The 12354-nt window shown below is 47.4% G+C and overlaps 1 protein-coding gene across 1 annotated transcript in view; it reads right to left on the reverse strand.

The window, feature by feature from the left end:
• Positions 1–1490: 1490 nt before the first annotated feature.
• Armc2 (armadillo repeat containing 2) overlaps positions 1491–12354 on the reverse strand; it is a 110761-nt gene continuing 99897 nt past the window's right edge. The window contains exons 16-18 of the mRNA XM_052164297.1: positions 12058–12190; positions 11620–11780; positions 1491–3652 (exon numbers count right to left, since the gene is read on the reverse strand). Of these exons, the coding sequence (XP_052020257.1) occupies positions 3495–3652; positions 11620–11780; positions 12058–12190 (452 nt within the window). The 3' untranslated portion in view covers positions 1491–3494. The remainder of the gene's footprint in view (positions 3653–11619; positions 11781–12057; positions 12191–12354) is intronic.

Consider the following 12354-nt stretch of genomic DNA (forward strand, 5'->3'; position numbering starts at 1 on the left):
GTATGTGTAAGTGTGAGTATGTGTGTATGTGTGAGTGTGTGATGTGTGTGAGTGTGTATGTATGTGTAAGTGTGAGTATGTGTGTGTATGTGTGTATGTGTGTGTGATGTGTGTATATGTGTGTGTTGTGTGTGAGTGTGTATTTATGTGTGTGAGCATGTGTGTATGTGTGTGTGTGTATAAGGTATAAGTGTGTGTGTGTGTGTGTGTGTGTGAAAAGAAAGGGAATTCTGTTGCTTGCTGTAACAAATGAACACCAAAGACAAGCCAGCTACAAAAGTTACCCGGCACCATTTACAAGAAGCTATCTCCGTCACTAGACTATAGACACAGAAAGGAGAAGGCAGAAGGAGCGACTGACACTGGGTAAAAGTTCTGGCTTACAAGATCAGTTTCTGGAACCCTGCTGAGGACAGGGTGGGTCTCCTTCCCATTCCTAAAGTACAGACTTTAAATGCCACCATGGTGCCCTGCCGCCGGTGAGGTGAACGGGTTTGTATGTGCAGGACTGGAAAGCGCAAATAAAACTGTCCAGAGAGACAAGGCAGACTGATGGGAGAGGGGAGGGGGAGGGCTCAGAAGGGGGGGGGGAAGAGGGCATTGGAGGGAATGTGCTCAACATAATATATATACATATACATACATATATACATATACACACACATACATATATACATATACACACACACATATATATATGCATATATACATACATATATGGAAACTTCAATAAGAAAAAAAGGGGGGGCTGGAGCGATGGCTCCCTGCCTCTTAAGAGACTTCCCCTAAAGGACCTAGTTTTGGTTCCCAGCACCAATGGTGGCTCACAACCATCTGTAATCTAATGCCATCTTCCAGCCTCCACAGACACCAGCGTGCTGCTGGTACAGAGACATACCTGCAGGAAAAACACCCATACACATAAAATAAAAAAAATAAAGACCAGAATGGAAGGTGTGTGTGTGGGGGGGGGTTAGTCATTACTGACCCTCCCCCAAGACACTTGCAAATACGCAGACACAAAGAGCTGAGCCCCCTGAGTCTCCAGGGGGTGTGTCCTGTGGGAGGAGAAATGGGGCCCCACCACGAGCTAGTACTGAGGGAGGAATATGTTTTGAGTGGGAAAGAATTTGATTTCTTTTTTTTTAACCAAAAGAATATGTAGCTTTCCGTGGATCAAATGGACTTCCATTTTATTACTTGAATTAGACCCTGAACTTACGTGAACTTCATCTGCTAGGCTGAGCCTACTCACACGTGTGTTCGGAGAGGAGCTCACCCTTGCAAAATCTACCTGCTTCTGGAAATGTAGAACAGTCTGAGAAGTTTCAGCGCTCCGTCAGTCTGGCGTGCCTACCTTCATTCCCGAGGTCAACACTGGGGTCAAAAATGAACTGTTCATACAACGTTCTCCAGAAAGAACAGCAAGCCTTCATTTGGCAAGAACAGGCTAACAATAATGATCACAGGTTCACAACTGCTTGGTCTTTTCAAATAATTTATTCAGATGCAAATTTTACCCTCCTGAGACCAGTGAGCAAACAGACTCCCATCACAATAATTACAGCGTGCACCCACAGCCTGCTGTGCAGGCTTTGCTCTAGACAATGTTGTGTGTTAACGTTGGGGGTCAACCTTCTTAGCTCTGGGACCAACTTTGAGACACAACTTTGAGACACGTTTGCCTGCCAGGGTATTCCCCGGAAAGCTTAACTGAGGAGGACAACCTTCCCCTCCATGTCAGCAGCTCCTCCTGAGGCAACCCAGCTACAAAGCGGTCTGAGGGAAAGGCGGGCTTTTTGCCTTCCCCTTTTGCACTGGCTGGCAAGCACATCCACTTTGTTTCTGCCACTGCTGATCCCTCATTGACTTGGGAATCCAGTTGCTTCAGTCTCTAGCATGGACTGAAGACCAGACGCTCTCCAGGAATCCTTCTAGTCTTCAGGACCAGACTGAGGCTGTTGGGGTACTCAGCCTCCTGGGCTGATGAGACCCTGGCTTCGCCGTTCTCCAAAATTCAGACCGCCATTGTTGGGTTTCCCAGCCAGTAAGCCAACCTAATAAATCGTTTATTACACACACACACACACACACACACACACACACACATACACACACACACAGAGAGAGAGAGAGAGAGGGGAATATATATATCCCCTATTCTTCTAAGAACCCTGACTAATGCACACACTAAAACAAAGAGAGGTAATATTCTCAATTTACAGTATGTCTCAAGAAATTTGATTAATTGGCTAAAGTACACCCCTCCCCCCAGCAGCAGAGAGATAGGAGGATATCTCAGGGATATCTTCTAGATAAGCTTGTACTTCCTAATCTGCTACATCATCTCTCTTGGATACAGTCTAATGAAGAGGAAAGCCCATCTAATTCAGTCACTATTTCAAATGAAAGGAAAGGGACTTTTTCATCTGTTTTACTTCATTCAGGAGCAGATGGCTGGGCTGCAGCATGGCTCAGTGGTTAGTAGCACTCGCTGCTCTTCCAGAAGTACTAAGTTTGGCTCCAAGCACTCGTGTCCAGCAACTTAAAACCACCTGTAATTCCAGTTCCAGGGGCTGACACCCACTTTTGGATTCAAGGGAACACACACACACACACACACACACACAGAACATATGCTTATTCAGACCGATAGACAGACAGACACAAATACAAATTTTGAAAATATTTTAAAAGTAGGGGCAGAAGAGATGGCTCAGCGAGAACACTGACTGCTCTTGCCGCAGACCTGAGTTCAATTCCCAGCCCCCACACGGAGGCTCACACGGCTATGACAGCAGTCTCAGGGGATCTGGCACCCTCTTCTGGCCTCCACAGGTATTACACGCACAGGGTGCATAAATATACACACAGGCCAAACAAACAAACAAATTTTAACAAAAATTAAAAATCTAAGAGGATGGTTGACCTAAAGCAGTAGTTCCTCCTAGTCCCTTGCTGGGGTTCTGGCCCGGGGCCTTGAACCTGGAAGTCAGGTGATCTGCCACCGAGCCGCCCTCCTCACAGCTTTCTCTACTCTGCCTATTCCTTCTCTTAGGCCGAGGAGAGCAGCAGAGGGTGGTATGCGCCTCTCCTGTGGGCCGCTCTTCCCGTGGTCAGAGCCTCGGTCTCACCATGCAGTCCCTTAGCTAGTGACCTGACGAGCTCGCTCATTCCAGAGTTGTCAAACCGGGATCTTTAAGGATCTTTCCTAAGTGACTTTAAGGCGAACAGAAAGAGAAGTCTTAAAAATGCATATATTTCCATCTCATACCTCTCATAGCAGAATATATATATATATATATATATATCCATTTTCTGTAATACCTAGAAAAAGAAATGCTTATTTCTTTCAAAACACTTAGGCTATTGGCTAAAATCAGAACTGTAAAAATGCTCAGCGTGTGTGAATACTGAAAAACTTTCATGCTTTTACCATTTCCTGAGAATGAGGGAGGTCTGACTTCCCAGTTCTGCCGCTGGCCTGTGTCACGTTAGAAAGAAGGGACGGGCAGGGGCTCCAGGAGCGAGTGGTGACTCTGGATTCGCTTTAGCAGCTGCCGGGCCACGGGCTTGAATTCCGTCTCCCAGTGGAGCCTGTGATAACTTTTTAAGTCTTGATCAAAACTGCCATCCAGGGCTAGTTCTTCATCTGTAGCAGAAAGAAAAAAAAAATCAAAATTACAGCAATTACTTGGCGTGTGACTGCACAGGCTAGAGATGATTTTCCATGACAGGACTCGCTCTGGGTCGCCGTTAATACCACCGTGGTGTGATGACACAGATGGGATTTATGATTAATAGGTGTTTGCTTGTTTATTTGCTGTGTTTGTTTTTGAGACAAGTCTTTTAGGTTGCCTAGGGTTTATGCTAATCTATAATTCCTAGATTCCGTGATTCCCCTGCCTTGGATTTCCCAGGAATGAAGACCACAGGCTCATACAACTGTCTCCTAAGAAAGCTATTTCAATGGGAGTTCTTTTGAACTTCAGAAATATTTACATGTGTGTGTGTGTTTACTTTAGGTCTTTTGTTTTGTTGTTGTTGGTTTTTTGTGAGAGTCTTGTTGTTGTTTTATGATACAGGGTTTCTCTGTGTAGCCCTGTCTATCCTGGAATTCACTCCGTAGACCAGGCAGGCCTTGAACTCAGAGATCCACTGCCCCGGTCTCCAGAGTGCTGGGATTAAAGGTGTGTACCATCAGGCTTGGCCCATCAGTTATTTTTATTTTATTACTAACATTACTTGTATCTCTGGGTGTTCGCCCTATTGTCAGCCTGTGCACCAAGTCCACGTCTGGTGTCTGTGGAGGTCAGAAGAGGGCCCAGGATCTCCCAGAACGGAAGTGAGAGATGGTTGTGAGTCTTGTTGGGAGTGCTAAGGACTGGGACAAATGGCCTGGAATTCGAGTCCCTCCAGCTGCAGGCCTGAGGATTGCTAGTGTGTGCTAGCACGCCCCTGCAAATAGTGTCTTAATGTAAAAGGGCACCAATTTGTTTTGTTTTTAGAAAAGAACCTTTGGGTTGAAGTGAATCTTTCTTTTAAGAATCTCTTAAATTTCACTTATCTATTAGTTTGCATCCAAACACCAATCACAGTTTCTCAAAATACATGAAGACTAAAAGGCTTCCTCACACGAGGAAAGGTTAATTGCCTTAATGACTGAGAGGTAGGAAAGGACTTGGGAACTCTTTTGGGCAAATGGGCCAATTTGACCCAAAAGCCACTCCCCAACCCCACACTTCCCTTAAAAATATTGGGGACATTGAGATGCCTACACACCCGAGTCCCCAAAGAGACCTTGAGAAATGCAGAAAAGTGCTTGTAGAAATAAAATGCAGTATAAAAGTTTAATTTGCTTCTTAATGCACAAGTGCACTGGACCCGGGGACGCCCTTCTAAGTCTCCACAGACACGGTCCTTCCTGGCCACCACCTCTTCGCTTGTTCCTAGTGGGCCTCACAGACTTCAGGGAAAGAAAGACACTGGCTCTGGCAGTTCTAGCTGTGGCCTGAGCTAGACCAACCTACACGTGGTGACCGTTGAGTCCCGAGATGACCACAAAGCCTGCTGCTTAGACGATGTGCAAACATGTCAAAGCCAGTTAAAGCCTGTTAGAGTGAGAGCTGCCTTGTTTACAGCTGCAGCAGCAGACATCGCTTATCTGTTCCCTGTATACTTGGCACCAGCGGTGTTAGTGTCACCAGCATTAGATAAGGAGGCGTAGGATCCCCGTTTGGAGTGCCACCGCCCCTCGGGATCAAGCGCAGAGCTATGCAGCTCTGAAGCAAGTCCCATGCGGACACAAGCGCTCCAGGCAGGCATCCGTGGAGACCTTGCAAACAAACCTGGCCCTCTCCACCGGTGAGGTAAACCTAGGCCTCAAGGGAGTGGGGAGGGCACTGCCAGAGTTCCAGGCCTTCAAAGGCCTTCCTGTTTGGCTTCTTCTAGCAGGGCAAGAAGAGCCTGCTAGTCTGACTGACTCCAGATTTCTAGACCATCTTCCCATTCTAGTTCTTCTAAGCATTCAACATTTGCTGTCACAGCCTGTCTTAGGTTCTTATTTCTTAAGGTGTTTAGTTCTAAGGAGTGGGGATCTTTATAATCCTCTCCCCTGGCAGGGCTACAGATGGATCGGGGGTTCAGCAGACTCTCGATGGGTTTTTTATTGTTTCAATCTAATGTTAACACTCCGGTGCCCTTGAGACCCAGTTTATATAGAAATTAGTTCATTAGTACTCAAATCATATTATTGACTCTAAGTCAGGAGAGATTGGATAAAAAAAAAGTTAAATAGCTACAGATAAGAAAAATGCAGACATTACATTAGGTATTACGTTTAGAACTTGTACTGCAAGAAGTAGCAGACGCTGATCTAATCTGGAAAGCCAGGTCCCACTTTCCCCTCATCACAAAACCTGGTGCCAAGGGTCCAAGTACCTCAGGATGAGAATACAACCACTGAGCTCAGGGCCAGCAAGAAGGCTCAGCAGGTTAAGGGGCCTGCCGCCAAGCCTGCCACCCTAAGTTTGATCCACAAAATCCACGCGATGGAAGAAGAGAGAGGAACTGATGTCCAGAATTGTCTTCTGATCTCCATATATGTACCGTGGCATGCTCAAGTGTGTACATACACACACACACAGACACACACTGACACACACAAACACCAGCAACAATCACTACCACCACCACCACCACAACCCTAACCTACATACAAAATCAACAACAATAAACTCACAAAAGTACACCATGCACATCTATTGGTCTCTGTTGGGCAGTTCTTCAATAATGAGTTTGTGAGAAAAGACTTTGGGAGCTGGAGAGATGGCTCAGTGATTAAAAGTGCGCACTATTCTTGCAGAGGGCCTGAGTTCTGTTCCCAGTGGCGCACAAGCACTGCAAATTCCAGCTGCAGGGGAGCCAACATCCTCCTCTGGCATCTGCGAACATGCAGGTGTGGCACACGCTCACACAGACACACACAGATACATTGAATATATATTGTATGTACATTATAAATAATACATTGAATATATTGATATTCGATATATTGATATTGAATATTGGATATTGAATATATATATATATATTGTGTCGTGTGTGTGTGTGTGTGTGTGTGTGTGTACGTGGTACGAGGAAGCTTTAGGCTATATGGTTATGTTGAAGATTGTCACTCTGAGTTTTATTTCAGTTAGGTAATTGTCAGAACTCTACTTTTATCACATATATTTTCAAAACCAACACCCACACTTCACAACAGGGTTTTGCGATGCAATCTTGTTCTGCTTTTATCACAGTTTGTCTCATCTTCAGCTCCTCTTAAAAGGACTGAGAGTCAGATGCCCTGCCTCCCACGTGCCCGCTTCATTGGCACTGTCTAGCACAGCGCAGCCACGGCCCTGGGCTGAGGGCAAGTTCCGAGAGCCACGGTAGTGAGAGGAACCGAGGCCGCAGCCCAGAGTACAGGACCCAGGCCTTGAGATTCACAGGGAGGGGCTGGGGAGATGGCTCAGTGATTAGAACACTTGCTTCACAAGTATGAAGACAAGAGTTCAGGCCCTCAGACCCCGAAACACTGGCTGTGTCAGCCCACCTGTATTCCAATCCTGAGAGGCTTAGACACGGACTCTTTGGAGCAAGCTGGCTCCTGAGGCTGGCTACATGAACTCTGGGTTTAACCAAGAGACGCTATCTTGATGAATAAGGTCAAAGGTCAACTGAGGACGATTCGAACCCTCAGCCTTGGCTGCCCCCCCACATACACACGTGCATGCTCACACCCATAAAAGGAAACCTGTTATGCTATGTCCTGTGAGCTGGCTCCCTGATCAAACCCAGCTGATTTGGCTTTCTATACAACAGTGGCCCTGACAGGGATTTGCTGGAGACGTATGTGCTGGGCACTGAACGAAACAGAGGAAAACCAAGGGCAGATGTGGGTCCTCTAACGAAAAGGCCCACCATTTCCTAGAGCATCACCTTAGGCAGGTCGAGAAACTTCCTAGACTCACCTTCTCCTGAGTGACTGCACCTGGATAACGACCTCAAAAATGTACCGGGAGTAAGGAATGAACTTTGGAGATAAGAGTACAGACAGGCTCACAGAGCAGATGTGAGGCTCGCCTGGACAACCGAAGGGCCCGTGGCCACGCCCTCGGAATGTGAAGATCCTAAGCAAAGAGTGGAACTGCAACGTCACTCAGCGGGAAGCTGGCATCCCTGACAGCCAATCCGCAGCTCTCTCATCAAGGAAGTGATGTGATTTCCCTCCAGTGGCTTCAGTGGGTGAAGAGAAAGTTTACAAAACCATCCTCACGGAGAGATCACATGGGCCATGCTTCAGGGCCGGCTGCTTTACGAGCAGGCCGGGATTCCCGTGGTTTGACCGTGACCACAGGCTTCAAAGGCTGTGAGAACCTGTAAGGGGGTAGCTGGCATGTGTGCGGGCCAAAGCTGGCACATCCCAAGGGGAAACGTGGGAATGGAGTATAGGCAACGAGCCAGCTACAACCAAATGTCTCCTGGGATTGTGCCCTGCTCAGGGCCAGCTCTGCCCACACCTTTCTGGCTGGTCCTTACAGGCTGGGTGGCTCTCGAAACGCCTGCCACTCACAGCTGATTGACGCGAGCTTCGACAGCAAAGGCCAGTTTTTCAGGGAGGCACACAACACCTCAGCTTTCTGGTGAGTGGTTCCCTAAGCCGGCCACATCTTTCTCCCTGAGTGGAGGACACGGTGAAGAATGCAAAGGAGACAGCGCGACAAACACTGGGTGTGGAGAGCAGAAGCCTGAGGCAGGGGAATGCATGAGCAAGTGTAAGGTAGGAGGGGCAAGGACCCTGAGGCTGATGGACCCCGAGTGACCCCCTCCTGTATATTCTTCTCTGAACTATCTCCATGAGCTAAAGAAGAGGCTCCCAGGGCTGGAGCCAAGCCAGGATTTAAACCATGGAGTCCCAGGTTGGGCCCAGAGCCCCTGAAGCCAGAACTGCTAAGGTTGCACCCGACCCGCCCTCTGTCTTCACTCTGCAGCCAATTTCCAAGTGCAGACTCCACGGGAACTGAACTCAGACAACCTGTGCAGGCATCCCTGTTTTCCTGCCAGCTGAGAAACTTTTGTGTTCACAAAGACACTGAGAACTTCAACCATTAACAACTAGGCCCAATCTTCTTACTCCTAATTCTAACACACACACACACACACACACACACACACACGCCTGCGTATACCTTCACGACAAACTCCATAATGGCCAAGCAGATCTGAATCTTTCAAGTAGCTTCTGAATCTTTGTTCCTGTGCAGTGATAGCCCGCTGCATCCCTTAGCATTCATACAGCATGCTGGCCGTCCTAGCGGTCTTGTCTGGTCGGAGGCACAGTATTAAACTCTTGGTGCATTCACTCCTAGGCACTCTGAATGAAAGGCATTAATTAACTGAACTTGGGATTAAAATCTAAACTTAAAGAGGCATGGTGGTGTAGTGGCTATTCCTGGTTGTCAACTTGACTATATCTGGAATGAACTACAATCCAGAATTGGAAGAAGGCTCACCTGCGATCCTGATCTTGAGGCTGGGAGACACAAGTTTCTGACCTGGATCTTGGCATGGAGATTTTGAGGCATAGTGGCTATGAATCCCAGGAGACCAAGGCAAGGAGATCTCTGAGCTCAAGGTCATCTGGGACACCTTTAATCTGGGCCACACCTTCTGCTGGAGATCTAAGTAAGGACATTGGAAGAAGGAAGATTCTCTCTTCTTTGCCTGCTTGCCTTGTGGGACTGAGCAACTTCTAGACCCTTGGACTTCCATTCACAGCTGCTGCTGACCATTGTTAGGGAGTTGGACTATAGACTGAAAGTCATCAACAAATTCCCTTATTGTATAGAGGCTACCCATAAGGTTTGTAATTTTAGAGAACCTAGACTAATACAGAAGTTGGTACCAGGAGTGGGGTACTTGGTAATGTATAAGAGTCACTAAGGTGATACTGGTTTTGAAGGCATGAAGGGGTCATGAAGAACAGCTGAGGTTTGGCACTATGAGATGTCATGAAAGGCCACTGGTGAAGGTGCAGCCTCAGTTGTAGTTGACAGCCCAGGACTGAAGGGGTTATGCAAAGGAGTTGAGGCTTGGCATCATGAAGAGAGCCTATGAGAGGCTATTGGTGAAGCCTAGATGCAGTGGGAGACAGCAGCATATTGGAGATGCCAGTACCATGGGATGATCACTAAGAACAGCAGCAGCAGTGGAGTGGATCAACCTGAGCTTAGTGTGCTACAGAGGGCTGAGCTACAGAATGGAAGCGAGCCATTTGGAGGAGCCCAGACCATCATGTGTGGATCCCAGACATTGAAACAAGAAGCTATAACATTGAGGTTGCCTTGGAGACCCCAAGATGTTCAAGATGCCAGAGCCATGGGCTATCTGCTGAGGAAAGCTGCTAACAGGGAGTGGAACCAGCCCAGGAGAAGAAAGTTTGTTACAATCAACAAAGATAATAAAGGGCTTGGAGATCTGAAGACCACTTTGACATCAGACATGGAAACGCAGAGTTTGGAGTTTGCCCAGCTGGTTTCCTCTCTTGCCTTGGGGAATACAGTTAAGTGATTGGACGAGTCTCAGAAAAGATTTTGAACTTTGGACTTTTAATATTGTTGAGATTGCTATAGACTAAGGGGACTTTGGAAGTTGGACTAAATGTATTTTGCATTATGCTGAGTGTAGACATGGCCCCCACAGACTCATATGTTTGGACAGGCCTATGGGGGCCAGGGAATGTGATGATTTGTATATGATTGGCTCAGGGAGTGGCACTATTCAGAGGTGCGGCCTTGTTGGAGTAGGTGTGCCACTGTGGGCGTGGGCTTAAGACCCTCACCCTAGCTGCCTGGAAGTCAGTCTTCCACTAGCAGCCTTCAGATGAAGATGTAGAACTCTCAGCTCCTCCTACACCATGCCTGCCTGGACACTACCATACTCTTGCCTTGATGATAATGAACTGAAACTCTGAACATGTAAGCCAGCTCCAATGAAATGTTGTCTATCTAAGACTTGCCTTGGTCATGGCATCTGTTCACAGCAGTAAAACCCTAAGACAGGTGTTTTAATAAGAACGGTCCCCATAGGCTCACAGGTTTGAATACTTGGTCATCAGTGGTCCTACTTGACAGGGCCTAGACAGTGTAGCCTTGCTGGAGTAGGATGGCCTTGTTGGAGGAAGTATGTCCCTAGGGGAGGATGTTGGGGTTTCAAAAACCTGAGCCAGAACCAGTCTCGCTCTCCTCCTCTTAATATCAGGAGATGTAGAACTCTCAGAAACTTCTCCATGTCTGTCTGTCTGTGTGCTGCCACACTCCCTGCCGTGGTAATGGGTTAAGTCTCTGAAAGTGTAAGGAAGCCAATGCTTTCTTTTGTAAGAGTTGCTGTGGTCATGGTGTCTCTTCCCAGCAACAGAACAGTCAGTAAGTCAAGAGACTAAGCCCAAGGTTCTGAAATTTACAAAGAGTAAAGCAAGAACCTTCATGTTGGAGCTATTTGACTGGAGGACTTTGGGGTCTTTTATAATGCTTCTGTTGTGATAACTGTCTAAGCCTACCTGAGACTGAGTTTACCACACTCTCGTTCAGAGACAGAAAGGCGTGCAATAAAAGAGAAATACACTATTCAGGTAAGACTGCAAATGCAAGCCAGAAGGATTCAAGCCCATGGCTTCTTGGTTACTCTGAGCCTTTCCACATAGCTGTGCTGGTCCATATAACTGGATAATCATGGGCCCTCACCCTCATGTAGGGAATAGAGATCGTAAAACCATTCACTCATCGTAAAACCATTCACTCATCAACTGACCTAAATTATTGTTTTTAGATCTAAACCAGGTTGGGAAAAGATTCTGAAAATAGAAAAAAGCTAAAGAAGGAAATGATCTTCAGTTTATTTGATTTCTTACTTTTCAAGCACTGTGGTGTCAAACGGATTCACAGCCCCTTCTCCACGTGATAACCAACGCCACTGATTAACATACAGAGTCATTTGAAACCATGACTTCGTTCAAAACAGCTTTTAACCATATTGTCTTGATGATGACAGAGTCTGCACGCTTTTAAACACGCTTACCTAAAAACGTCGACAGGAGGGTGAGAAGTGTGTTGGTGACGTCATCTCCGAAACACTCGGACGCGTTGGTGATGTTTTCACTGAAGTTCCACAGGGTCTTGCACACCAGGCAGGCCAGCTGCCAATCACCGGGGCCGAAGTCTCTCAAACAGTCCACTAACCTGAGTAAGAAGCACCACGCTCGAGTGTTAGCGGGTCGGAATTGGTCTTCAGGTTTCAGACTGTTATCATCGTGACTGGCCTTACGAATTCCATATGACCGTCATTTAAGTTCATGTCTACAAGTTTAACTGACTATGAGGTTTTCACTCCGGCACCTCTGACTTGTGGCTAAGTGTCCCGTAGATTCTAAACCCACTCCTCTAGTGGAATGGTCGATGGGCCCCTAACCTCCCAGGAAAAGCACGTCCCCGTCGGAGCCCGTGCCTGGGGGCTTACTTTTTAATGCCGCCACCTTCTTTCAGAATGGCCCGCTTCTCCTTATCCACCGTGAGGTTCAGGAGGACGCCACAGGCAGAGAAGCAAATGTCCTGGTGCCTGGCTTCCAGCAGTGCGATCATGAACTTGTGTACTGGGAGGACAGAGAACAGAGGCAGACCTGTGAGCACCCACAGCCCAGCTGGAGATGGTCTTACAAGGGATGTGGGGTTTGGGGCCGGGGGATGGAGTCGGGGTAGGGAGTGGGAGGATGCGGCTTTCCACCCTCGCTGGTTAGTGTGGTGAGCCCACCCCTCC

The sequence above is a fragment of the Apodemus sylvaticus genome, chromosome 19, assembly GCF_947179515.1.
Source record: "Apodemus sylvaticus chromosome 19, mApoSyl1.1, whole genome shotgun sequence".
Classification (NCBI taxonomy): Eukaryota; Metazoa; Chordata; class Mammalia; order Rodentia; family Muridae; genus Apodemus; species Apodemus sylvaticus.